Here is a 27,536-nt window from a genome sequence, read left to right as displayed (position 1 = left end):
GACAATACACATCCTATCTGAAAACTTTCTCTCAGTTAATTAGGTTCCAACTGAGGTCAGATACGTTCTGCAAGGCTGCCTCCCCCAGCTACATGTCTATGTGTCACAGACTATGTACGCAGCCATTAGATGTTGTCATGGACAGTGTGTAGGAGGAGCTGATATAGCTGTTCAAGAGAATGCTTGTTCTTTTTGTCTTGGGTAACTGGATGTGTGATGGGTCCTGGTCTCCTCCTTTTGCTCCTATCTACCTGAGATGGGGTGCGTAGTCAGCAGTAAGGTGCTCCCAGAAACCCTGGAACCTCCTCTCAAGAAGAACCCCTACTATGTCAAGTGGATCAGTGCCATGGTCCCTGTTCAGTTCAATTGTGCTGAGCCAGTGAAATGCAAGGCAGAATTCTGGGGGCTACAAGAAGAACCTAAAAGAGATCGTGACATTGAGGAAAAAAAGAATCAAGTCGCCCGATACCGTGCAAAATTTGACCCCAGAGTTACAGCAAGGCAAGTTTTTCACGTTGATTTAGAAAATTTGGTATTGCATACAATTACTGTACATGCTTACATGTCTCTTGTGATCAAGCAATGCTCATAGTGTGCCCTATAGGTAAAGGTGTATTTGGTCGTATAGTATCTTGATGACAACTGGGTTGATAGATCTTTCCAGGTCTTAGGGCTCAATGCCACCCTAAATGACCATTTATTTATGGAAATGTATTGAATTGAACAATTAGATCTTAACAAACTCTCAGCTTTTTTGAAAAACAGTCTTAAAGTATTCCTCAATGAACTGTAGCCTTTTTTCTTCAGCACTGGTCTTCTGTTTATTAAGACACCTGGGTCTCTTAATACGGTAAATTCGGTGCTTTTCACTCCAGTGGTCTTTAGACTAATGACTACCACTACACCTATGTCTTTTCTTTATCTACATGTTTTTCAAAGGTTAGTCTTGATACATGGTCCCAAAAGATATTTGCGCATAACACCTGAAAGTATTTTATATATATTTGAGGTAGACAATAATTGCCTCAAAAGTAAGGACAACATAAGGATATCACATCATGCTCATGGGATTATTTTGATGATATAAAATCAGAAGGCTGTGAACAGTTTCAAATTTCTTGTGCTTGCCGATATAATCTGTCATCAGGTTGACAACAAGCCATTACATTGACCTTATACCACTTCATCACCGGGCGATTTTACGTTTTTACATTTTCGTTTTATACTCCCTGTCTTTCCTGAGCCATAACTTTTTTATTTTTCTATTTTTCCGAGATGAACTGTAGTTTTTTTTGTTATCATTTTTGTGTGTGTGTACTTTTTGATCACTTTCTATTCATTTTTGGGGGGAGGTGAAGCAACGAAAAAATTGTGAATTGGCCATTTACATATATTTTTTTTTACATTATACCATTCAATGTATGAGATAAATAATTTTATATTTTAATAGTTTTTGGATGTGGCGATGCCTATAATGTTTATTTTTATTTTGGGGAAAGAGGGATTATTTTAATCTTAATTTTATATATATATATATATATATATATATATATATATATACATAAAAAGCCGGGCTGCACTCCTTTAATTTGGTTGAAAGATGGGTGCCAGCGGTAATCCCTCGATTCAGGATAATGAACAAATAATAAAAGTCCTTGTGATAAATTAACTGGGCACTCTCAGGATATAGGGATCATACAGATATTTATTATGTATAAGACAATAAAAAAGGACAATAAAAAGAGAGAATATGGCCCTCCTATTGTACTAAACACCACTTCCTCACTATAACTAGCACTCTGAATCTAGATAAGTACTAATGACTTTGTATGGCATATTCCTGAAATAAAACGGCAATAAAATAGTACAATCGATGGCTAAAACACAAATTATTCACACAATAAAAAACTTATAAATAGCGTGGATGCTGACTGTTCACTGGGAAAACTCCAAATGTCACTGTTGCGAGTTATTCCCAAACTCACTGATAAAGTTCTGAAGCTCCAAAGTAACAATTATTAAAGGCACCGTGGCGTGATAGTCCCACAACAAACAGGTATAGCGGCGTCCCGCTCTAGATTCAACCAGTAGCGTCCCACTGGGCGAATAGCATTCAAGTCTTGTTAAATCTCCTGTCAGCAAATATTCGATGAAAAAGATAGTCTTACCGGAAAAATTTTCCTCACCACTTCGCTGCACACCGTCGCTCTGCTGGGTCGCGTTTTATAAATTACCTCCAGACTTTTTTTGAGCGGTCAGGTTGTTGAAATCCCACGTAGGTAAGTTTGGCATGTGCAGCCCGGTCTCTGCTGTAGGCCGTCACGGATTCCTTATACTTTAACCTTATCGTTGAGCGGTGTGGTACGCGGTTCCGGGACACTATCTGTTGGTCCTCACTCTTTCAAAGTTCGGGGTCCTGTTAGAGCTAGACGCGTTTCGGGGCTTAAGGTTGCCCCTTCCTCAGTAGCCATACTATTTTTATTGCACGAAATAATAAAAGTCCGCAGTACTCCTTGAAAGATTAAAAAAATGTGCTATTTATTCACACATGTCATATAGCAACGTTTCGGTTCTCTCACAGAACCTTTTTCAAGCCAGGCTCGGAGTGGCCCACAGGGGAACAGGCCCGTTGGGCCCCTGAGCAAAGTGGGCCCCTAGTTCCACACCCTTGCACAAGTGACACATGATAAAGTAGACTGACTGCACTAAATATAGATAGGCAGCATACAGCATCTCAACCAGCCTATGTTCATATTAAAAACTGGGTAAATCATGGATGCCCAACCTGCGGCCCTCCAGCTGTTGCAAAACTACAACTCCCAGCATGCCTGGACAGCCTACAGTTATTATAAGGCATGATGGGAGTTGTAGTTTTGCAACAGCTTGGAGGACCGCAGGTTGAGCATCCCTGGGGTAAATTATTTATTAAACTACCCACCTTATTATTATAGATGCATCAGGTGGTTGAGATAACTTCTAGGTATAGAGGCATACTGGCCAGTATACTCTTTATCCAGGGACATGCTTTCTTGAAGTCACTACAGGAACCCCATAATCAATCATCCTGTAGGGTCTTGCTGCTGCCTACCACTGTGTGAGCAGGTAATATCTGCATGTAGCTGTAATGTGGGCCTTCAGAATGAATTTTACTGGTGGGCCCTAGGAACCCCAGTCCAATTCTGTACCAGTAATAGGCCTAGGATACTTGTACCTTCTCTGGCCTATTACTACTATGGAACATCTTCTCCAATCGCAGTGATGGGAAGGTCTTCCTGCCCAGGAAACACATACTTTAGGGTTTTTTACCTTTCAGATGCCATGGTCACTACTGCATCTGAGGGGCTAAATGTCTATGATTGCTGACATTAGCCACAGGTGTCTGCTGTCTGCTCTGGTGCCGAGACCATAGTTAAAGACCGCACCGCGGTCCCTGACTTCTTCTAAAGTTTTGCGCTGTGCCATGTACTTTAGTATCAGCTGTACAGGAAAGAGGCTCGCTGGCAGTTCTCTTCTGTACTGTGAGCCTCTATGCTGTACTGTGCAGGCACCCAGCGGCTATTGCGCCTATACTACTCTGGAGCGGACGCCATCTTTAAAGACCCTACCACCGATGTATATAGTTTTTTAGCGGTAGGGAAGTATTTAAACAACCTGTATATCCTATGACATATACAGATTCACAGGGTAATGGTAACTAGTATGACATATAGTATAATTTATATGACCTAATAAAACTAAGCAAGTGGCATCCATTGCACCCACTAAAGCGGCACTTTAACATCAAACTGGGGGCTGTAAGCAACAGTGCAGTTGATGGTCAATAGTATTTATGTACCCGGTTCCTAGACTTGTAATGGTGCTGTGGAGCAGACTTTGTGATCCTTGGCCAGTTTTATGTAAATTTTTATTTATATATTTTCCACAGTTACTATAATGTATAAAATGGCTGAATTATTTAGAGGGCTAGTTTTAAACATAACATGTTAATTGGCTATTTTTTAAGACAAATGGTTCCAAACCAGGGTTCTTACAAATGCTGAAGTTCCTCAGAACCTGGCCAGAGTTTTTTTGGAAGACCATAGTGGAAAGAGCTAACATTGGTCCTGTCGAAGCAGAAAACATATTGAAAAATGTTTGGTATATGGACAGACAAAGCAGTCAATTATAGTCATTCAGATAAACCAAAACATTAAAGGGGTTGTCCAGGATTTTTAATATAGCTGGTCTATCCTCAGGATCGGTGGGGTTCTGGCAGCTTTACCTTTTACTTTAAATGAGTCTTATGGGAGTTCCCTATTTATGGCTTATTCCCATGATAGGTCATCAATATATGATTAGTGGGGATCCAACTCCCAGCACCCTTGTCACGCAGTTGTTTGAAGAGGATGTGGCATTTTGGTGAGCACTGGGGCCTCCTCACAGAACACCAAGCACACCACCATACAGTGTATAGAGGGTGAGCATAGTATTGCAGCCCAGGCGTATTCACATGAATAGGACTGAGCTGCAAGCAGGCCACCCTGTTCCTCCTTTCTTGGTAGGAGTGGGCTGCTCCTGTTTCCTGGAGAAGAGCTGGAGAGAGAATAGCACATGCCACAGCTTCTACTCCTAGGGACTGTATCCAGTTCTCCTGTGAGACCTTCACTCCAGAGAGATCATCAGAATCAAGAACACTGCTTCCAAGACACCCATCACCTAGAACAGGGGTGGGGAACCTCCGGTCCCCTGCCAGAACATATTGTGAAAATGCTAATGACCACTTCCATTATGGAAGCAGTCATTAGCATGCGGGAGCCACAGGAAGATGAAAACAGCACTGCACTGGCTGTCTTCACCTTCCCTGGTCTTCTTCTGGCCCCATGCTGTGTCCTCGCACATATAGTGTCAGGATGTAGAGCACATAGACACACTCTATGTCCTGAAGCTGTGTGCTGTCAGGTCACAGCACAGCGCGGCAGGAAGAAGACTAGGGAGGGTAAGTGAATCTGTGAAGTGGCAACGCCGTCCGGAGCTGGAGAGGTAAGTTTGTCTTTTTATTTATTTTAAATGTCTGATTGGGACTGATCGGAGGCTAATGGAGGGTGGGGAGGGTCTGAAGGGGGTCTGATCTAAGGCTGGGGGTCTGATAGGGGCTGATCTGAGGATGAGGGGTCTGATCTGAGGCTGGGGGTATGATGGGGATGATCTGAGGCTGGGTGGGGTGTGATCTGAGGCTGGGGGTCTGATCTGAGGCTGGGGGGCCTATTGGGGATCTGATCTGAGGCTGGGGGGCCTATATGGGGGCTATTGGGGTCTGATCTGAGGCTGGGGGGTCTGATCTAAGGCTGGGGGGTCTGATGAGGGTCTGATCTGAGACTTGGGGGGGTCTGATGGGGGCTGATCTGAGGCTAGGGAGGGTCTGATCTGAAATTTCGAGGTCTGATGGAGAGGTGATCTGAGGCTGGGGGTCTGATCTAAGGCTAGGGAGGGTCAGATCTGAGGCTGATGTAGGCTGGGGGGTCTGATAGGAGGCTAATTTGAGGCTGATGGAGGTGGGGGGGGCAGATCTGAGGCTGGGGGTCTGAAAGGAGTCTGATCTGAGGCTGGAGGGCCTATTGGGGGTCTGATCTGAGTCTGGCGGTCTGATCTGGGTCTGGCGGTCTGATCTGAGGATGGGGGTCTGAACTAAGGCTGGGGAGGGTCTTATCTGAGGCCAATATAGGCTTGGGGTCTGATAGGAGGCTGATTTGAGGCTGATGAGATGGGGGGCATATATGAGGCTGAAAAGGGACAAAGGTAGAGTCAGTTGCGAAGAAAGAGGCAGGGACAGTGGCAGGGAGAGTGAAAGCTGGGTAAACCCCTCTCTGGACCCCTCTGGGTTTAGCTTGGCTGCTATTAATGCCAAATGAAGAACTAAAGATATAACATTCTCAACTTAAAAATCTGACTGCTATATGTGGTCAAAATGGCGCCTGTACTATTTGTAATATATAATGCAGGCGCCATTTTGTGCTGCAAAAATACAGCGCTCTAGATTTTTTTTTATCAAAGCGCAATTTGTGTAACTTACCCCTATTAACCAAATATAGCAGTCAAATTTTTAAGTTGAGAATTTAGTATGGCCCCTGAACGATGTTACAAATATCCAAATGGCCCTCTGCAGCAAAAAAGGTCCCCACACCTGACCTAGAACAACCACCAGGCCATACTGACTCCAAGCCTGAATCACATAGTGGACTCCATTATACACAAGTGCCATTTAATTGCCACACAACCAGCAACTATACCTCCTCATCTGGTGCAAGAAACTGCACTTTGTACTTAATTCTACTGGATGTACCACACGTTATGTATTGCACAAGTAAGGGTACTTTCACACTAGCGTCGCTGGATTCCGGCAGGCAGTTCCGGCGACGGAACTGGCTGCCGGATCCGGCAATCTGTATGCAAGGGATACCATACTCACAAATATATTGCAATACCAGATCCGTCTCTCCGAGTGTCATCCAGAAAAACTGATCTGGTATTTATCTTTTTCACATTTTTAAAGGTCTGGCAGTGGCAGTGATTTTGGTACTGCACTCTATTCACTTCTATGGGGCTAAGCTGCTCCTAGGCCACGTGAACAATGAATGTGTCGTCAGTGGCCAAGGAAAAGCTGTGAAAAGACTGTGGCACTATTGCAAGCAGCGGTGCCTTTTCAAACAGCTGATCGGCGGGGGTCCAGAGGATAGGTCATTAGTAAGAAAATATCAGAGAACCCCTTTAACCCTAGAAAACTGTCCTACTTCTAATCCATTGTTAGCCATCTTCTCATCAGTCATAACATTTAAGCCATCTACCTAATTTCGGATAGGTCCCACCAAAACAGCTCTGACCCATCAACTCATGGACTTTACAAGGTCTCTGAAGGTGTCCTGTGGTATATGGCACCAAAACGTTTGTAACAGATTCTTTACATCCTCTAAATTGCTAAGTATCTGGCATGGATTAATGAGTGTTGGGCACCCATGACTCTGTTTTTGGTTCACCGTTTTTTCTTCTTTTGACCACTTTTGGTAAATATTAGCCATTGCATACCTGGAACATCCCACGAAACTGTTTGTAAGATACTCAGAACCAGTTGTCTAGTTAATTTAATCCTTACACTTGGGAATCTGTTACCTACATTTCACATTTAAAAGGAGTTTTACACCAATGACCTATCTTCTGGATAGGTCTACCAGCAATAAACTGTAGTACACTTAAACACCATCGCCAACATACCTTTATCTCCCTACACTTTGACTTCATCATTCAGGAAACAAACTTTAATCTATAATCTATAAGAAAAATATATGCAAATTAGGCACAAAGTGCCCAGCTGGGAGGGTTTGAGATTTCAAAATGCCCAAGCTCCACCGATTCTAGGTAATTCCAGCGCCTCCCGATATCTTCCGAACCATCCCGCCCCTCTCCCTTGACATCACAGTTGTGTTCTGCAGGCATGCTCTCTGGTCCATCCGGTGCATTATATTCCATACTATTTGCTTTGGTATCCACTGAGCATGCGCTGCAGCCTGTGTCCTCTGCAGCACATGTTCACTGGATACTGTGAGACCAAAGTCCACAGTGTGTAATAATGAAGTGTAATCTTCCTTTATGATACACACCTGATTTTAGCTTCAAATTGGGTATCTGAAAACCTGAACGTTAAAAGAGTCAAGCGATTGCCCAGGATTTTAAAGGGAGCCTGTCACCAGCGACCTCCCTCTCAAACTGTTGCATAGACAAATAGCTGTGGTTCACCTAATTAAAACAGTGTTTTTTCTTTTGTTAATCTGAAGCGTTGTTGTCAAGTTATGATACTTTTTGGTCATATGCAAATTAGGCATTTGGTGCAATTAGGGCATCATCATTGCTCTTGTTGCACCAAGCTCCATTCATTTCTGTGGCCAGCCCCTTACCTGGCTGCTTTGCCCCTGCTTGGCCTTATCAATCAAAGTAGCCAGGGAGGGACTGGCCACAGAAATGAGTGGAGCTTGGGTGCAACAAGAGCAGCTGTGTTGCCTTCATTGCACCAAAGGCCTAATTTGCATATTAGGAAAAAGTATCATAACTCAAGATCAGGGGCGTACATAGAAATCACTGGGCCCCATAGCAAGAATCGAAATTGGGCCCCCATTCCCCGTTTATAGCCCCTCCCACTACCCATTCCAGGCCTCTCTCTTTGTTCCATGAACTATTCTTAATGCTGCGTTTTATAATTTATGCCTTCAGGGCCAGATTGGGATTACAAAACAGCCCTGGCACACAAAATAGGTATAATAGATGCAGTGTGTACAGATGTATAGTATATACAGCAGTGTACTGATATGTGAGGTATGGGGTATAATATATGCAGTGTGCACAGGTATAGTATCTACAGCAGTGTAATGATATGTGAGGTACGGGGTATAATATATGCAGTGTGTACAGGTATATAGTATATACAGTAGTGTACTGATATGTGAGGTACGAGGTATAATACATGCAGTGTGTACAGATATATAGTATATATGTATATACAGCAGTGGACTGATATATAAGGTACGACCTGTAATTTATACCTCATACCTCACGTCAATACGCTGCTGTATTTACTCTATACCTGTACACACTGCATCTATTATACCTCGTACCTCACATATTACACTACTGTATATACTATATACCTGTACACACTGCATCTATTATACCTCGTACCTCACATATTACACTACTGTATATACTATATACCTGTACACACTGCATATATTATACCTCGTACCTCACATATATCAGTACACACTGCAATTATACCTCCTACCTCACATATCAGTACACTGCTGTATATACTATATATCTGTACACACTGCATCTATTATACCTCGTACCTCACATTTCAGTACACTGCTGTATATACTATATATCTGTACACACTGCATCTATTATACCTCGTACCTCACATATCAGTACACTGCTGGCTATACTATATATCTGTACATATTGCATCTATAATACTGTGTAATATATGCACACAGAGCAGTGTATTGATGTGAGACATACAAGGTATAATACTATAGATGCATTGTTTACAGAAATATGTGGTCAGTTATACATTATGGTCACTGTGTGTGTGAGGTACATGAGGTAGTGGTCACTGTATCTGTCTGAAGTATTATACATGAGTGAGCAATGAGTAAAAACAGGGCATGGAGGGGGGGGGGGGGTAAATGATGAGAAGTGGAGGACCCCTCTTACCATTCCATTCCAGTCTGTATAGATCAATGCAGAGCTGATTAGGGGTTGAAGGACCTGTGATGTACTGCACTTAATACTTGCTGTTAGGGGTTGAAGGACCTGTGATGATGTCATCATAGGTCCTGGCAGATGTACCTTTCAAAACTAGGAACCACACCATTTTTGGTGCAGTTTCTTTGCTACATCATACAGAACCTGTGATGTTGAAGATTATGTCATCACAGGTCCTGGCAGATGCGCTGTTCTAACCTGGGAACTACACTTTACACTGTGCAGTTCCCTTACAGGACCTGTGATGACATTAGCTTTAGAAAGATAGACAGAAGTAATTAGGGGGCGGGGCCTCTCCTCCGCTGCGGGCCCCTCTTCCTCCCGGGCCCCATAGCAGCTGCGTGGTCTGCCTATATGGTAGGTACGCCACTGCTCAAGATCAACAAAAGAAAAACTGCATTTTAATCAGGTGAATCACAACTATGTGTCTATGCCAACAGTTGGATATGGAGGTCGCTGGTAACACTGCCTTCTCAAAACAGTTGATCGGCGGGGGTCCCGAGTGTCGGACCCCCACCAATCAGACACTGATGACCTGTCCTTGGTTAATAGGTCATCAGTAAAAAGTAAAATCCTGGAAAACACTTTTAAGAAACAATAATTACCTAAGTGAGGCAGAAAATAACCCAACTGTGAGTTCACTTTGGAAGCAAGGACTTACCAGTAGGGTCCATTTATTTACAATCTATTGTATGTTAGTGAAGCCATGGTCTGTGTGACATCACGATATATTAAAGTGGTAGTCCCTCACAATAATATTCTCTAGTGGGCCCAGTCCAACACTGATCTAACCTGTGTCTTCAAATAACCAACTTTTACTTCAAGTGGATAACCCTGTTTTATACCTTACAGCCTTTTTTATAGGTTTGTGTTCTTTATTCTTTAACTCCCTGATAGGGTTTGCAGTGACAAAAACAATAATTGGTGAAAATATGTTCTTGTGACAGTAGGACTTCCTTGAGATAGATTGGTTTATAAAGGATTAACTACATAACTTCATTTAGGCACAGTCTGCATGTAAGCAGTCATTGTGAACCAGAAGGGATTTTTAATATATTTTGTGCCCCGTCATACTATAAAATGAAGATGTTTTAGGTCAGTTAACTGAGACCTTTTCTTTTTTCTGCTGTGAAATCGTGGAACCATGAAGGCTTTTGAGTGATGACAGAAAAGATATGTCATCTGCATTTGGCTGTACAAGTCCAGGCAAGCAAGATTGTAGAACACATCAAGGTCTATATATATATTCTTGCGTTATGCAAATTATCATCGGTTTCTTGCATAGTTTACATTAAGTAACTATTTAGGTCATTTTGTTTAATCAACCTGCTAAAGATATAAGTATAGAAATAGCTGCTGTCCCCTGAAATTTCCCAACATTGATATTGTGAGTCTATAGGAAATGTGCTTCTTATAATGGATGAAGTTACAGGCAATTATCGGGAACAAACCATTCTTTCCCAATAATTGCCTGATCTTCAGAGAAGATCTTCATGCAGCAATCATATGCTCTGTATGGGGACTTGTTATCACTACTGTGATTGCTTGTCCCCATAGAGTATGATTGTTTCTTGGTAGCAGATCCTTGTTTACATAAGGAGATGTGCTGCACAGAAATGATGATTTTTTTGTTTTGACCAAAAGACACAAAAATGCTCGATTGACAGGTGATCACTGGCACCCTTACATAGGCCAATTATGGGGAACAAGCGTTTGTACAGACCTTCATCATTGATAACTGGCCCCATTATTGGTCAGTGTAAAAGGACCTTAAAGGGAATCTGTCAGCAGTTTTATGCTGCAAGGTTCTAACAGCTCTAACGCATGCCAGTGAGTCCTGATATTCATCAGCTTCTGGCTTTCTCCCCCCCCCCCTGCTACCGATTGACAGTTTTTTGTTTTATGAACTGAGTTATCAGCAAAAGGGTGGAAAAAAATTAGAAGCTCATGAATATTTAGGACTCATTGGCATGTGCTGGAGTGTTCAATACAAGATTTTACCAGAACGGCTGAATCAATAAAAGAAAGAGCATTTTGTTAAGGGGATCTGTCACTAATTTGTGTTGCTTTTAGTTAGGACACTATAAAACAGGTGACAGATTCCCTTTAATGGTGCATTTACACAGCCCAATATTCGGGCTGATTATCGGGAATGAACATTCCTATGAACGCTCATTCCCGAGAATCGTCCTGTGTTGATTCCATAGATCACCCGATGAACGAGCAAAAATGCTTGTTCAGTGGGTGAAATGATTGGAGGTGTGGACCCCTGAATCATTGTTCGCAGACAGCAGATTGTGCCGTCTAAACAGTACTCTGCTGCCCAGGGGCAATGATTTTGGGGACAGCAGCAGTGATCACTCGTCTTCATACTGTGGCGTTAAGTGGTGCTGCACCTCCACTTAACAATCAGCCAACTGTCTGGAGCGCTTCTTTGCTGATAATGGCTGCTCGTCGTTATGTATAAGTGAAGCCTAAAGGGGTTATCCAACCCCTGAAATGCCCCCCATATGCCTGGGTCCCTCACACACATTGTACTTACCTCGCTTCCTGGCACCCGTGTTGCTTCTGAAGCCCGTGTTGCTGCATCTCATTGTGTGCGGATGCGGATAAAAACATCCCCTGCATCGTCACCCACGATGCTAGGGAGGCTTGCCCCCACTACCGCCTGCTATTGGCTGACCCCTCCCCCCTGAATGTTTTCATCCACGCACAGGGAGATGCAGCAGTGGCTGTGCAGGCCTCAGAAGTGACGCGGGTGCCAGGAAGCGAAGTAAGTAGAATCTGTGTGAGGGGCCTGAGCATATGCGGTAAAATTTCAGGGGTCAGATAACTACTTTAAAGGCTATATACACCTTTAGGGGCAATTTTCTTTTATTATGGCATTGATCTCATTTTAAGCTAAAACATTTTTTTTATTGGTGTTTATTAGAAATATGGAACCCTATTTTCTGTACAGAGCTGAATTTTCTCTCTTTTCCATCAGCCAGCTAATCTGACGGGCTCCCTATTTCTGCTCTCTGATATTATAACACTTATTATAGCTCTGTTCTTAACTTACTGATAGGAATGTGGCTTAAATAAGTGCTTATGACCTCTTAGTAATTTAGAGATAAGGGTTAGATGAACAGCACAAAGTGAAAGTGAAAAGTACAATTCACACAGCTAGACAAACAGTTAACTCTTTGTGACAGAACGGCTCAATATTTTCAATAAAGGCCAATTGAATTAAATAAAATTATTTTTAGCCAAAAATGAGTAAAACGCAATCATAAAAAAATTGCCTCTGAAGGTGTGGATTATGAATATTAATTGTCTTCTAATATACATTGACCACTCAACCATTCATAATAAGTAATTTTGATTATGTAAACCACCACCAGAGCTTCACATAGGGCATAGAGGAAGAGGTAAATTACATTACAATAATCTAGTGCTGGACTGGTGGTCTGGAACCCTAGGAATCAACACAGCCTGTTGTGATTCCTCAGCATGTACGGGGCCTACAGGGGAGAGCATTCAGATAATGATTTAGCTCATGTTTCTTTCTTCATAACATCTTTTTTTTTTAGGCAGTCTTGAAGCCAAGCATGACAACAGAAGAAACATAGGTTTATGGTATTACATACACATTACAAAATGCCTTTGCAGCGACCTGGCACCAGGGGCGATATATGTGAATTATGGTGGGCCAATGGTGGTAGTAGTAGTTTTACTGTTACGGTTAGCAGGGCTCCATGGGCCGGCGTGCAGTGATTTGAAGGACAGCACCAGCTCATTCGGGGCACACTCTGTTGTCCAGGGACTCCTGCCAGATGGTGGTTGAGGTGCCCTTGGTGGAATGGGTTTTAAAGGTGCAGGGGAGGCAGAGTCCCTGGTGTTCATGACCCCAGCACCTTTGCACACAATAAGGAGACAAGTTCTCTTAACAACTTCCCAGTACTTTATTGAAGTTGATCTAAAGGTCATCAATGTGCGCAAAGGTCATTTACAGCAAGGCAGCTTCTACAATGGTTCAGGTTGGTTCCCAAAAGTTGCATAAGAGGTAGTTTTCTATAATAATCAATCCCTCTCCCTTGTTTCTCCAGGCTGGAGGCATGTACTATCTCTGCTGTACTGTATAGTCATATACTTCTGTATCCTCTCTAGGAATACTATCTTCTGACAGGTGGCCTTTCTGTCTTTGGTTATGGTGGGCAGCTGTTAGCTTAGAATCTCTCCACCAAATGCAAAGGAGACTAGAGCCTGATAAACGACAGTTACCTTCCTTTGCCAATATTCTCACTTCCTCTCTGGGTTGCTTGGATCTTCTGTAATCTTTCCCTTCTAGGGGCTGGTACATGGAACTAACTCTGGAGTTTTGATAACTCTGCAAAATGGCTGCTGATGTGCAGCTTTTCCTCAGACATCCCACTCTCCTCCTTCTTCTCTCCTCTCAGAGAGCAGGGCGGAGTCAGCCCTGGGTGGTTTGTTAGAACCTTCCCCTCCCTATGCAACTTTATGGGAACTCAGGCACAAGCACATTTTCATGAAACACAATCACTATATTAAGCAGTGTGTTTCAGGACACTGCACCTTCACTTACAGTCCCCAACATTTTTGGAGGAATTTGAGGCCAAGTCATTCTTGGCACCCATTGGAGGTTTGGATTCTGAACTTAGCAGTAGAAGATCATAGTAAGTGATTTTAGCTGGATGTGATTGCTGAAAGAAGCAAGTGATGATCCTCTGACTTTACTGATTAGATATACATTTTTAAGGTCTTCACTGTCACTTTAATGAAACCTAATAGGGTCATGACCACAACAAACTCACATCTTCCATCACCATAAAGCCTCTTGCACACGGCCATATCCGTTTTGCAGTCTGCAAACCGTGGATCAGCAAAACATTTCCTGTCCTGCACTATTGTAGAAACGTCTACTCTTATCGGCAATATGGACAAGAATAGGACATGTTCTGCACCATGTGCTGTCCACATCTTTTGAGACCCGATGGTAATGAATGGGTCCACATTCGATCTGCAAAAAAAAATGGTCATGTGCATGGGGGCATAAAACTAACACCACCTGTGAACACGTGCATACAGTATGTTTTACTATCATTGATAAACTTAACTTTTAGGGCTTGTTCACACAGTATTTTCCGTGTGGTGATTTCCACAGCAAATCTCTTAGGCTACTTTCACACTAGCGTTTTTGCTGGATCTGGCAGGGTTCAGCAAAAACGCTTCTGTTACTGATGATACAACCATCTGCATCCGTTATGAACGGATCCGGTTGTATTATCTTTAACATTCCCAAAACGGATCCGTCAAGAACTCCATTGAAAGTCAATAGGGGACGGAACCGTTTTTGATTGTGTCAGAGAAAATGGATCCGTCCCCATTGACTTGCTCCGTATACCAGGACGGAAAGCAAACCGCAGCATGCTCTCCAGTATGGGAACCGAACGGAATGCATTATGGAGCACTCCGTTCTGTTCAGTTACGTTTTGTCCCCGTTGACAATGAATGGGGACAAAGAGGAAGCGTTTTTTCCGGTATTGAGACCCTATGACGGATCCCAATACCGGAAAATATTAACGCTAGTGTCAAAGTAGCCTTACCCATTGTTGTCAACGGGAGTCCGCACTGCCATCCATACCACTGTGGATTATTTCTACAGATATTTCCAGACGTTGTCAAAAAGAGACATGTTCCTAAATCCGCAGGGTCAGCTTTGAGTTTCTGATATAAAGAGTATGGTGGCTCACTAACGCCTGTAGCTATGAGTGGGTGCTGCTAAGCCTAACGACTCACCCAGTCAAAAGGAAAGTGTAAAATATAGAGAGGCTGAGCACTCTCCAAATGGACCACACAGGGACTGATTCAAAAATACTAATGTTGATATTTATATTAATATTTATTACACCAATTTGTAGATCAAATTCAGATAAACAATATCACAAAAAACACAATAAGTAATAAAATATTCAATATTAAAAATATTCAGATTAAGAACAGCATCATAAATAAATAGCTGGATATACAATGGCATGCAAAGGGTACTTAATACAACTTAGGTAAATGAATATGTCCTGATAGAATAAAAAATCACTAACAGTTCGATGTTAGATGATCAATGGTATGTAAATCGAAGATTAGTTTATATCGAATAGATATTCTAATGTTCGAATGAATGTCCGGACTAAAATTCGATATTTTCTTTTGATTATACCTCATGCGAAAATATTATATAAAAAAATTATTAAAAAAGAGACATAATCATTGACTTTCTTATTAACCATTTACTATTTCGATTTATTTTTCAGTAATTATTTCGATGACTTTTTCGATAACTTTTTCGATAGCTTTTTCGATGGCTTTTTCAATAGCTTTTTCAATAGCTTTTTCGGAAACGGGCCCAAATGGAATTCCTCGATCTAAATATCAGAGTTGAACAAGATAAACTAATATGTTCGACATATCAAAAACCAACGGCTAGAAACAGTTTCATTCTCCACTCCAGCTGTCATTTGCCTAGGTGGCTGCTCAATATACCGAGCAGCCAACTCAGACGCCTAAAGAGGAATTGCACCCTTAATGACACTTTCGAACAAGAAGCTGAAGTATTGAAATTACAATTCAAAGAAAAAAATTATCCAATGAAATCTGTTGAAGACTCTTTAAATAAGATAAAAGATCTTGATAGGCAGACTTTTTTCAATAAAACTTTTGAAGAGATAGAGAATCCTATAGATCTTGAAAAGATGCCAGAATTGGAACGAACTAACATTATCCTTCCTTTCAATTCACATAAAAAAAATTGAAACAATTATAAACAAACATTGGCACTTTATCCAAAAAGATAAAATTATAGGAACATTATTACCTAGGAAGCCAAACATTATCTACACTAAAGCTCCCAATTTAGGCTTAAAAATTGCCCTGACCGTTAAATCTGGAAAATCTGCCTCGGATTCGACTATCCACAAGTGGCTTAATTTGAAAGGCTTTTTTAGATGTAACACCTGCTCGAATTGCAAAAAAACTATTTTTTCTAAGAAAACAATGGAAGTCTCATCCACTTCGAATGGTTTCAAACATTAAATTAAAGATTTTTTAACATGTAATAGTAAAAATGTAATATATATCCTTCAGTGTCCTTGCGACAAACAATATACACTCACCTAAAGAATTATTAGGAACACCATACTAATACGGTGTTGGACCCCCTTTTGCCTTCAGAACTGCCTTAATTCTACGTGGCATTGATTAAACAAGGTGCTGATAGCATTCTTTAGAAATGTTGGCCCATATTGATAGGATAGCATCTTGCAGTTGATGGAGATTTTATGGGATGCACATCCCAAAAACCTCTATTGGGTTGAGATCTGGTGACTGTGGGGGCCATTTTAGTACAGTGAACTCATTGTCATGTTCAAGAAACCATTTTTCCAGTCTTCAACAGTCCAATTTTGGTGAGCTTGTGCAAATTGTAGCCTCTTTTTCCTATTTGTAGTGGAGATGAGTGGTACCCGGTGGGGTCTTCTGCTGTTGTAGCCCATCCGCCTCAAGGTTGTCCGTGTTGTGGCTTCACAAATGCTTTGCTGCATACCTCGGTTGTAACGAGTGGTTATTTCAGTCAACGTTGCTCTTCTATCAGCTTGAATCAGTCGGCCCATTCTCCTCTGACCTCTAGCATCAACAAGGCATTTTCGCCCACAGGACTGCCCGCATACTGGATGTTTTTCCCTTTTCACACCATTCTTTGTAAACCCTAGAAATGGTTGTGCGTGAAAATCCCAGTAACTGAGCAGATTGTGAAATAGTCAGACCGGCCCGTCTGGCACCAACAACCATGCCACGCTCAAAATTCCTTAAATCACCTTTCTTTCCCATTCTGACATTCAGTTTGGAGTTCAGGAGATTGTCTTGACCAGGACCACAACCCTACCAGCATTGAAGCAACTGCCATGTGATTGGTTAACTAGATAATCGCATTAATGAGAAATAGAACAGGTGTTCCTAATAATTCTTTAGGTGAGTGTATAGGACGCACGAAAAGGACTCTGAAGGAGAGAGTCTCTGAACATTTTACAAAAATCTGAAGTGGATCAGACAAACATACTGTCTCCAGACATTTTAAATTGTATCATAATCAGGATCCAAATGTTTTATCCTTCGCTGCTATTAAAAGGCTTAAACCACACTGGAGAGGTGGGGACTTTATCAAACAAATGTCCAGAGTCGAATCTAGATTCATTTTTAATTTCGACTCAATTATACCGATGGGCTTGAACGCTGAATCAGAAATTTACTGTTTTCTTTAAAGCCCATCCTAGGTTGGGCGCCCCCCATCTGACTCAGGCCCAGAGGTGGTTTGTCTTACCCACTCTGGTCCTTCTCGGATGGAGGGCTCCCAATCCTTTACTCCCCACCCCCATTTGGGCCCGTTTCCGAAAAAGCTATTGAGAAAATTTTCAAAAAAGCTATCGAAATAAGCTATTGAAAAAGCTATTGAAAAAGCCATCGAAAAAGCTATCGAAAAAGCTATCGAAAAAGTCATTGAAATAATTACTGAAAAATGAATCGAAATAGTAAATGGTTAATGAGAAAGTCAATGATTATGTCTCTTTTTTAATAATTTTTTTATATAATATTTTTGCATGTGGTGAGCCATACTCTTAACCTTTTGACTATTTATTTTATACATAATCAGATATTGCGAAAAATTATATAAAAAACGCAATTGTGTTCTTTAATTATACAGAAACCGCATCCGAAATACTGCATAAGACATTGTTAGTACTCAATGGTTCTATTAAATTTTTTAACTTTTAACATATATAATATTGTGATAATAATATTTAACACCTCTTGTTTTATATGATATCTTTTATATTACACATCATGATTATCTAAGATGACTGTTATTACTGTATAGAATATATATACATATGCATAACCAACAGAGATAAGAATTTGTAAAAACGCATGGAAAACGCATAAAAGCCGCATCTGTTGAAAAAACCGCACCTGCGTTTTTTGAGAAAATTATACTGATGTTGCATAAACTGTGCCATAGGCTTATGCATAACTATATAAGACATTGTCAAATATTTTTAAAGAGCGCTATCTCTGGAAAATTGGTACTTATAAAAACTGTCACCTATGGATACATCTGATATGCATCTTCACCCTTTATTCCACACCGGGTTTTATATGCAATGGCCCAAACAAGCTGTCAGATCCATTCCAGATCTTCTATTCTGCCTAATCACAGAGGATTTTAGGTATAAAAAGGGGTATATCCACCTCTGCGGGTTACCACTGAGGAAGGGGCTAGGAAAAGACCCCAAAACGCGTCTGCTTTCAAAAGACCCGCACATCAGCTGATGGACGTCCTGACCCTAATAACTTGAATTGAGGATTTTACCCTGATATACTTTTGGCATCTAGCGAATATTCTGACCCTTACATCGATAGAGTTACGATCAAAGCTCCTGTTACATCGGAGAATCTCTACACTGAGGGCTGTCAACTCGCTCACACTGCTCCTGCGGAATCACTACTAACAGGTACCGCCGAATCTGACACCATTAGCCACGTGGGACGCCACTGTGTGCTCTAGTCAGACGGCAATTGCAAGTGTGATTTTCATTTTGCCATATAGGGGATACTGATCGAACATGTGGGTATAATCGAAAAGTATAATCGAAAGAAAATATTGAATTTTAGTCCGGACATTCATTCGAACATTAGAATATCTATTCGATATAAACTAATCTTCGATTTTCATACCGTCGATCATCTAACATCGAACTGTTAGCAATGTTTTATTCTATCAGGACATATTCATTTACCTAAGTTGTATTAAGTACCCTTTGCATGCCATTGTATATCCAGCTATTTATTTATGATGCTGTTCTTAATCGAATATTTTTAATATTAAATATTTTATTACTTATTGTGTTTTTTGTGATATTGTTTATCTGAATTTGATCTACAAATTGGTGTAATAAATATTAATATAAATATTAACATTAGTATTTTTGAATCATTCCCTGTGTGGTCCATTTGGAGAGTGCTCAGCCTCTCTATATTTTAGCTTTGAGTTTCTGCCGCAGATTCCATGGTGGATTTATCCAGGGGAAAATTCTGCTGTGCAAACATACACTTACCGACACGTTTCGCCAAATTATTGGCGTCTTCAGGGGTTGCGGGCAGTCTGCTAGTGAGGGAGGGGGCGGGAACCAGACTTTAAAACTTCCCTGTTATGATGTCACCAATGAGTTGGCGAAACATGACGGGGGCATCTTGTGAAATGTTTTTAAACACCATGCGCACCTTCGATCTGACTGCATGGCGATAATTGTTTAGTCTTGAAGAGTTCTAGTTAATAGAAATACAGACATACACTGCACTACAGCCTCCTTGCTAATGGTGGACTGTGAACAAACAGTGCTAGCACTTTCTATAGGGCAAGTAGTAGTCATTTCGGTAGCACGGCTGATAGTTTTAAATCACATTTAAGTTAGAGTAAATTATTTTATGATAGCAAATAAATGTTACATTTTAGGATGTGATGCTAGTAGCACATGTAACTAAAAGACAATCATTGGTCCTCCGGACCATTTGTAATTAATGGCATGTGACGTTATGTGGCGAATTTGGTATGGAAATTTTTTGGCAGTGTGTGAATGAGACCAAGGAATCACCATGTTCAGGCTGGTAAGACCACAGTAAAAAAATTCACAAGAAGCCCTAATTTACAACAATTCTAAGGTAGTTCAAAATGAGTTCAGACCATAATATCCTCCTTGGCTTGTTCTATAGTGATAATGCATGTGCATAAATTATATGTACTAGATTGCTGGTAACAGCCAGCTGGATTCCATTTGAAATACTGAATAGAGAATTTACAGGGCACTTGATGCATGAGCTAATAGTTAGCATTTTTGGTTCTGATTAGTTGTTTCTTCTTTTAGATACGATATCAAGGCTCTTATTGGAAGGGGAAGTTTCAGCAGAGTGGTAAGAGTTGAACATAGAGCTACACGTCAACCATTTGCCATCAAAATGATTGAAACAAGAGCGAAAGAAGGCAAGGAAGTCTGCGAGTCAGAGCTTAACATCCTCCGAAGAGTCAGCCACCATAACATCATCCAGCTCATTGAAGTGTTTGAGGCTCACGACCGAGTGTATATGGTGATGGAACTAGCCACAGGTGGAGAACTGTTTGACAGAATTATTGCTAAAGGATCCTTTACTGAACGAGATGCAACCAAGGTGCTCCAGATGGTTTTAGATGGTATAAACTACCTCCATGGACTTGGAATCACACACAGAGATCTAAAACCAGAAAATCTTCTTTATTACCACCCCGGAGCTGACTCCAAGATATTGGTCACTGACTTTGGCTTGGCAAACTCTGGTAACAAAGGAGGGGACTGGTCGATGAGGACCATATGTGGGACTCCTGAATACATTGCACCTGAGATTATTCTGAGAAAACCTTATAGTAATGCAGTGGACATGTGGGCTCTTGGAGTCATTACTTACATTTTACTAAGTGGATCTATGCCCTTTGAAGATGAAAACCGAACCAGACTTTACCGGCTGATCCTTAAAGGAAAATACAGTTACTTAAGTGATGTAAGTATACAGGTTCTATACTCGGAATTGTACCTTTAGATCATAAAGGAAATGTGTCACAAATTTTTATCTGCCAGTTAAAACCATATAGCAGCACATTAGCTTTTTTCTAATCTGATTTTATTTTCTGATTGCAGATTTATTTATTTCCTGAACATGATTATAGCGGCGGCCATCTTGCCTGTGCTGTTCTTAACAGCATTTACAGAGCATTAAAAAAAATTCTTTACGGCAGCCCCATGGGCCATAGACACAATGTTCAGTAGGGGACCTCATTGACTTCTATAGGAGAGCTTTCTAGGCATGTACTGTGACCCGTGTAGAGGTCATTGTATAAGGAAAGAATAGAAAAGATGTGACAATCACCTATTGTGAATGGTGGATCCTATCTTATCTGTACACACAGGTGATATCTCCTTATCATTACAGGCAGGTTTAGAATAGCTGCAGTAACGCGATCTGCAGAGATGCTCTAGAAGTATTATACTCACCAAAGACCTGTGAATTAGTTCTGGAGAGCCTCTCTTAAATCAATGAAAATCTATTGCGTAGGTAAGTATACACTAACAAGATGACTATATGTTCTATTGTGTTGGAATCTATACAACTTAGGCAGGGTGCTAGGTCTTCTTAAAGAAACCAGCTATGTAGGACTTACTGGAAGTGCTTCATATCATGGAGACTTATTGGCAATGTTCCATGGAATAAGTATAAGCAAAGAGGCTTCTCCCAAGAAAAGAGAACCATCTGACTAGCGCCAACTTGTGGAAGTGGCTCCTTATAAGTCAAAATTCTTCTTTGAAGTTGGAAGCAATGAGTACTGGTATCTTACACATTGGGGGAGGGGGGAACATTTATAAAAAAAAAAAAGGAAAAAGCCTTTTACTTGGTTTTTGATAGCCCCTGCACATGGAATTGTGAGTATAGCACTTCTAGCACTGGTATTACTCACTGCTCCCTGGTCTTCTGCCCACACCTGCTCTTTGTCCTGACATCATACAGCATCAGGACGTGGCACACACTGTGACCTGACACTGTGTAACATCAGGTTACAGTGCAGCACTGCAGAAAGATCGTGCTAAAGTGGCGGTACCGTCTGGAGTAGGAGGGGTAACTTGTTTTATTTCTTTTCTGTCTGATCTGAGGACTGATGAAGCCTGGGGTCTGATGAAGATTAGGGGTCTGTTATCGGGTGAAGAAGAGAGTTACTAAATGGGTTTTTAGCTCTGTATATACAAAAGAAGAGAACAAAACTGATCTTTGTGGTGCTGGGGCTGTTAGTACATCCAGTAATATACTCAATTAGCTAACTGTAGATATGGTCCAAGCTAAGTTAAATAACGTAAATGTGAACAAGGCTCCGGGTCCAGATGGATTACACCCAAGAGTTCTTAAAAAGCTCAGTTCAGTCATTGCTTTGCCCCATTTATAATTTTTAAAGCTTTTCTAGGTACTGGTACAGTGCCAAGTGATTGGTACAAGGCAAATGTGGTGTCCATATTTCATAAAGGATCTAGGTTCTTCACAGGTAATTATAGACCTATAGGCTTGGAAAGTATAGTTTGTAATTGGATTGAAAACTAGCTGAATGACTGTGTCCAGAGAGTTGTGGTCAATGATTCCTATTCCGGGGTTATAAGTGGTGTACCCCAAGGTTTAGTGCTGGGTCCTCTATTATTTAATTTATTTATTAATGATATCGAGGACGGGATTAATAGCCCCATATTTTTTTTTTGCAGATGACACTAGCTTTGTAGTACTGTGCAGTCTATGGAAGATGTCCATAAAATACAAGCTGACTTGAACACTGAGTGATTAGGCATTAACTTGGCAAATGAGGTTCAATGTTGATAAATGTAATGTTATCCATCTTGGTAGTAATAATCTGTTAGCTTCATATGTCCTACCTAGGTGATTTAAAACTGGGAGAGTCACTTATAGCGAAGGATTTGGGTGTCCTTGTAGATGGTAGATTAAATTACAGCACACAATGTCAATCAGCTGCTTCTAAGGCCACCAGGATATTGTCATGCATTAACGAGGCATGGACTCGCGGGGCAGGGATGTAATACTACCACTTTATAAAGCGTTGGTGCAGCCTCATCTGGAATAAGCAGTTAAGTTCTGGGCACCAGTCCATAAAAAGGACGCTCTGCAGCTGGAAAAAGTACAGAGGAGAGTGACTAAACTGATAAGGGGCATGGAGGGTCTTAGTTATGAAGAAAGATTAAAATAATTACATTTATTCAGTCTTGAGAAGACACGTCTAAGGGGGGGGGGGGGACATGATTAACCTATACAAATATATACATGGGCCATACAAAAAAATACGGTGAAAAACTGTCAAATGTCAAATGCCCTCAAAAGACAAGGGGGCACTGCCCCCGACTGGGGAAGGAAAAGTTCAGTCTCCAGAAGCATCAAAACTTCTTTACTGTAAGAACTGTGATTCTGTGGAATAGACTTCCTCTCTTAAATCTAGGTGCTTCTTATGGTCACGTGCATTTTAGAGAGAGAAAAATTACGGTAATTTATGATGAGAAACAGGCCTTATCATAAATTAGACGCATCCTTTGGCAGTCCATGCGCCTAGACCAAAATCCACTTCCGTTTCTAGCTGGACTAGATTTCAGTTGTCATTTTCACCAATAACATAGCGGTCTCGATAAATCTACCCCTACAGTATTACTTTTAGCGCTGGCTTAGATTAATGAAATGCTACCTTTCACTTATCAATCTGTTGCTTCAATCTATAGAAAACATACTTTTTTGACTCCATGTGCACCCTTGCTCTTCCTTCTTCCTCTGCCAGTCCTTACCTCTCCTTCTTGAGCTACAGGATCAGGTCAGATGACAATGCAGAAACCTGGTCCTGTCAATCCAGATTAAGAGGGAGGCCTGGCACAAGAAGCAAGTATTTAGATTACGGCATAATAAGTAACAGTCATAATCCTCTTCTCAAGGATGGATTGGCAATTTTTTTTTTTTACTGAGTTACTTTTCACATTTTAATGAACTTTTAATGAACTGTGCTTCGTCATAGTTAAACCATACAATCCTGCTCTCAGCATCCCTTACATGTAATATGCTACCAATAATCTTCTACTGAGAATGTTTTACTTTAGCCTATGTAGCCTAGTACAACTGTAATTGTGGAGGGACAGACAAAAGGGTGGTACTGGTACTCATCTAAATTTCCACCTGCTGTTTTTCGTTACCTAGTTGCCAGTGCCACTAGTTGGACTCTTTTGACTCGGCAATGATGATGTGGATGTTGACCATGGGATGCTGACCATTTGGCAGTTTTCCCCGTGGGTCCCTATGATTGCTTCTTATAGACCTTCCTATAGACCTGTCACCAGTCCACTTAAGGTTTGACATCCAAGGTAGCTGTCAATCAGAAATTACACATCCATGGAGTCAATAAAGGCTAGCTCCACCCTAATTGTCCTTCAGTGGCATAGGTTCTCAAGTGCTAAGGTTCACTTTTTAACTAAACTTTGCCCTGAAAGAATAAAATTAGTTTTTTATCCCAAAATCATGAAATCTGTTGTTAATGTTCTCTAGGCGGTCCTATCAGTGATTGAAGTCCAGGAGGCGGTCCTATCAGTGATTGACTGGTATCTATGTATGCACGGTCATAGAGGGAAGGCTGTCAATCACTGATAGGACCGCCTCCTGGACTTCAATCACTAATAGGACCGCCTCCTTGAGTTCAATCACTGATAGAACCGCCTCCTGAACTTCAAAGCTCTGAATGAGCAGGAATTTAAATTAGTAAATTAGAAGTTATACTAAATCTTTTCCCACAAAACTATATATCAATCTGCTCAGCTCCTCCTGCTCTATAACGTGCTGCCTGCAGATCAAACACCATGTTCCATGCTACAGGTTCCATTTAACTGTTTATTGTTTTCTTCTGCTTAGCATCCTGCACTACTTGGAGCAATCTTAACCCCTTAGGGACGCATGACGTACCAGTACGGCATGTTTCCCGAGTCCTTAAGGACCCATGACGTACCGGTATGTCATGGCTTTAATTCGTGATTCCGGCGCCGCGGGGGTTAATCGGAACGGGATGCCAGCACCGCCATCCTGTAACAACGCGGGGGGGGGGGGGGTCATTTGACCCCCCGTATCGGCGATCGCAGAAAACTGCAGGTCAATTCAGACCTGCGGTTTTCAGCGTTTCCGGTCCATTCAGGTCTCCGGTGACCCGATGAACCGGAAAAAGACTGTGATCGGTGGCGTGATTACACACCACCAATCACAGTCTGTGCATTTGGAGAGGCGGTGCTGGCCCTGGTGCTGAACGCCGCTGTCCAGGGTGCTGATTGGTGCAGGGGAGAGAGGCGCGAGATTCAAACTTCCTGCGCTCCTTTCTCCCCTCCTCTTCCTGTTCTGCACGAGCACCGTGCAGCACCGTTCAGCACCAGCTCCTGAGTCGCCCCTAATCGCCATCCATCACCCTCCTGCACCCATCGCCATCCAGGTAGGTTAGGGTCAGTGAGGGAGAGGCACCATTAAGCAGGGAAAGAAGGAAAAAGTTAGTTAGGAAAAAAAAAAAAAAAAAAGAACTTTTATCCTAAACTTTCTTTGTTCCATCTTTCAGACCCCAGACCCCCCCCTGCCACTAGCTCCCCACCACCAGGCCATCCGGAAATGTCTGCATTATTCCGATAATGCAGCATGTCCACCGCGAGGTGATCCTGCCTATGACCGTCTGTATAAAATACGGCCGGTCATCGATCACTTTGGGGCCAAATTTGAACAGGCCTATGTACTTGGAAGGGAGGTCGCGGTTGATGAGTCTCTCATTGCGTTCAAGGGGAGACTCAGTTTCCGCCAATACATTCCCAAAAAGCAGGCAAGGTATGGCGTGAAGCTATACAAAATTTGTGAGAGTACCTCAGGGTACACTTGCAAATTTCGTGTGTACGAAGGGCGAGATTCCCGTATTCAACCCCCAGAATGTCCCCCCACTCTGGGTGTTAGCGGGAAACTCGTGTGGGACCTTATGTACCCACTGCTGGATAAGGGTTACCACTTGTACGTGGATAACTTTTATACCAGCATTCCCTTGTTCAGGTCCCTTGCCGCCAGATCCACGTTCGCTTGTGGGACCGTGAGGACAAATCAATGCGGCCTCCCTGCCCACTCCCTCCAGGTACCTATCCCCAGGGGTGCACTTACCAGTGGAAACCTGTTGCTGGTCAGGTATAAGGACAAGAGGGATGTCCTTATGCTGTCCACAATCCACGGTAACAGCACCACCCCCGTCTCTGTGCGAGGTACCGCGGCAACAGTCCTCAAGCCCGATTGTATGGGAGGAGTAGATCTCTCTGATCAAGTCCTCAAACCATATAATGCCATGCGCAAAACCCGGGCATGGTACAAAAAAGTTGCGGTCTACTTGGTGCAGGTTGCCATGTACAACTTTTTTGTACTATCCCGAAGTGCTGGCAGCACAGGGACATTCCTCCAATTCTATGAGGCAGTCCTCAAGGCCCTGATCTTTTCGGACCGGGAAAGAGCAGGCCGGAGTACCTTGGTAACTGGAGGCGCCCGGATCGTCCCTGGCCAACACTTTCCAGGTGTGGTCCCCCATACTGGAAAGAAGGGATGAACCCAAAAAAGATGCAGAGTGTGTCACAAGAGGGGGATACGGAAGGACACCACCACTCAGTGCGACACTTGCCCCGATCATCCGGGCCTCTGCGTTATCGATTGCTTCAGGGAGTATCACACTTCCATGGAGTACTACATTTTTATAATCCCCAACAGTCCACTAGAGAACATAAAAAACTATGGCTCTCAGACTTTGGAGACACGGAAACAATTTCCCCCCCCCAAAAAAAAAAAAATTTGTTTTAGAGAAGGCATCCTCAAACTGCAGCCCTCCAGATGTTGTAAAACTATAACTCCCAGCATGCCCAGACAACCTACAGCCATCAGCAGGGCATGGTGGGAATTGTAGTTTTACAACATCTGGAGGGCCGCAGTTTTTAGGATGCCTGCTTAGTGTCTCCAAAGTCTGAGAGCTATACATATTGGGCATCGTCGCGTGCGTAAAAGTTGTCGCTATAAAAATAAAATTTGACCAAACCCCTCGGATGAACAGCGTTAAAAATATAAAATAAAAACGGTGCCAAAACACCCATTTTTGGGCAAAATTTCCATTTGAATCCTTTTTTCCGGTAATAAAGCAAGGGTTAACAGCCAAACAAAACTCAATATTTATGGCCCTGATTCTTTAGTTTGCAGAAACACCCCATATGTGGTCATAAATGGCTATATAGCCGTACGGCAGGGCATAGAACGAAGGGAACTCCATATGGTTTCTGGAAGGCAGATTTTGATGGACTGTTTTTTTTTTTTTTACACCATGTCCCATTAGAAGCCCCCCCTGATGTAGCCTAGACTAGAAACTCCAAAAAAGTGACCCCCATCTAAGAAACTACATCCCTCAAGGTATTCAAAAGTTACTTTACAAACTATGTTAACCCTTTAGGTGTTCCACAAAACTAAATTGCGAATGTAGAAACAATTTTAGAATTTACATTTTTTGTTACCTTGCCTCAAAAAAGTGTAATATAGAGCAACCAAAA

The 27,536-nt window shown here is 41.9% G+C and overlaps 1 protein-coding gene across 1 annotated transcript in view; it reads left to right on the top strand.

Annotated features, from left to right (window-relative positions):
• Positions 1 to 241: 241 nt before the first annotated feature.
• Positions 242 to 27,536, top strand: part of LOC122938688 (serine/threonine-protein kinase H1-like) — a 59,104-nt gene continuing 31,809 nt past the window's right edge. Inside the window, exons 1-2 of the mRNA XM_044294381.1 lie at positions 242 to 501; positions 20,262 to 20,928. Of these exons, the coding sequence (XP_044150316.1) occupies positions 257 to 501; positions 20,262 to 20,928 (912 nt within the window). The 5' untranslated portion in view covers positions 242 to 256. The remainder of the gene's footprint in view (positions 502 to 20,261; positions 20,929 to 27,536) is intronic.

The sequence above is a fragment of the Bufo gargarizans genome, chromosome 5, assembly GCF_014858855.1.
Source record: "Bufo gargarizans isolate SCDJY-AF-19 chromosome 5, ASM1485885v1, whole genome shotgun sequence".
Taxonomy (NCBI): domain Eukaryota; kingdom Metazoa; phylum Chordata; class Amphibia; order Anura; family Bufonidae; genus Bufo; species Bufo gargarizans.
Note: the sequence above shows the minus strand (reverse complement) of the source record. Positions and strands in the feature narration are given on the sequence as shown.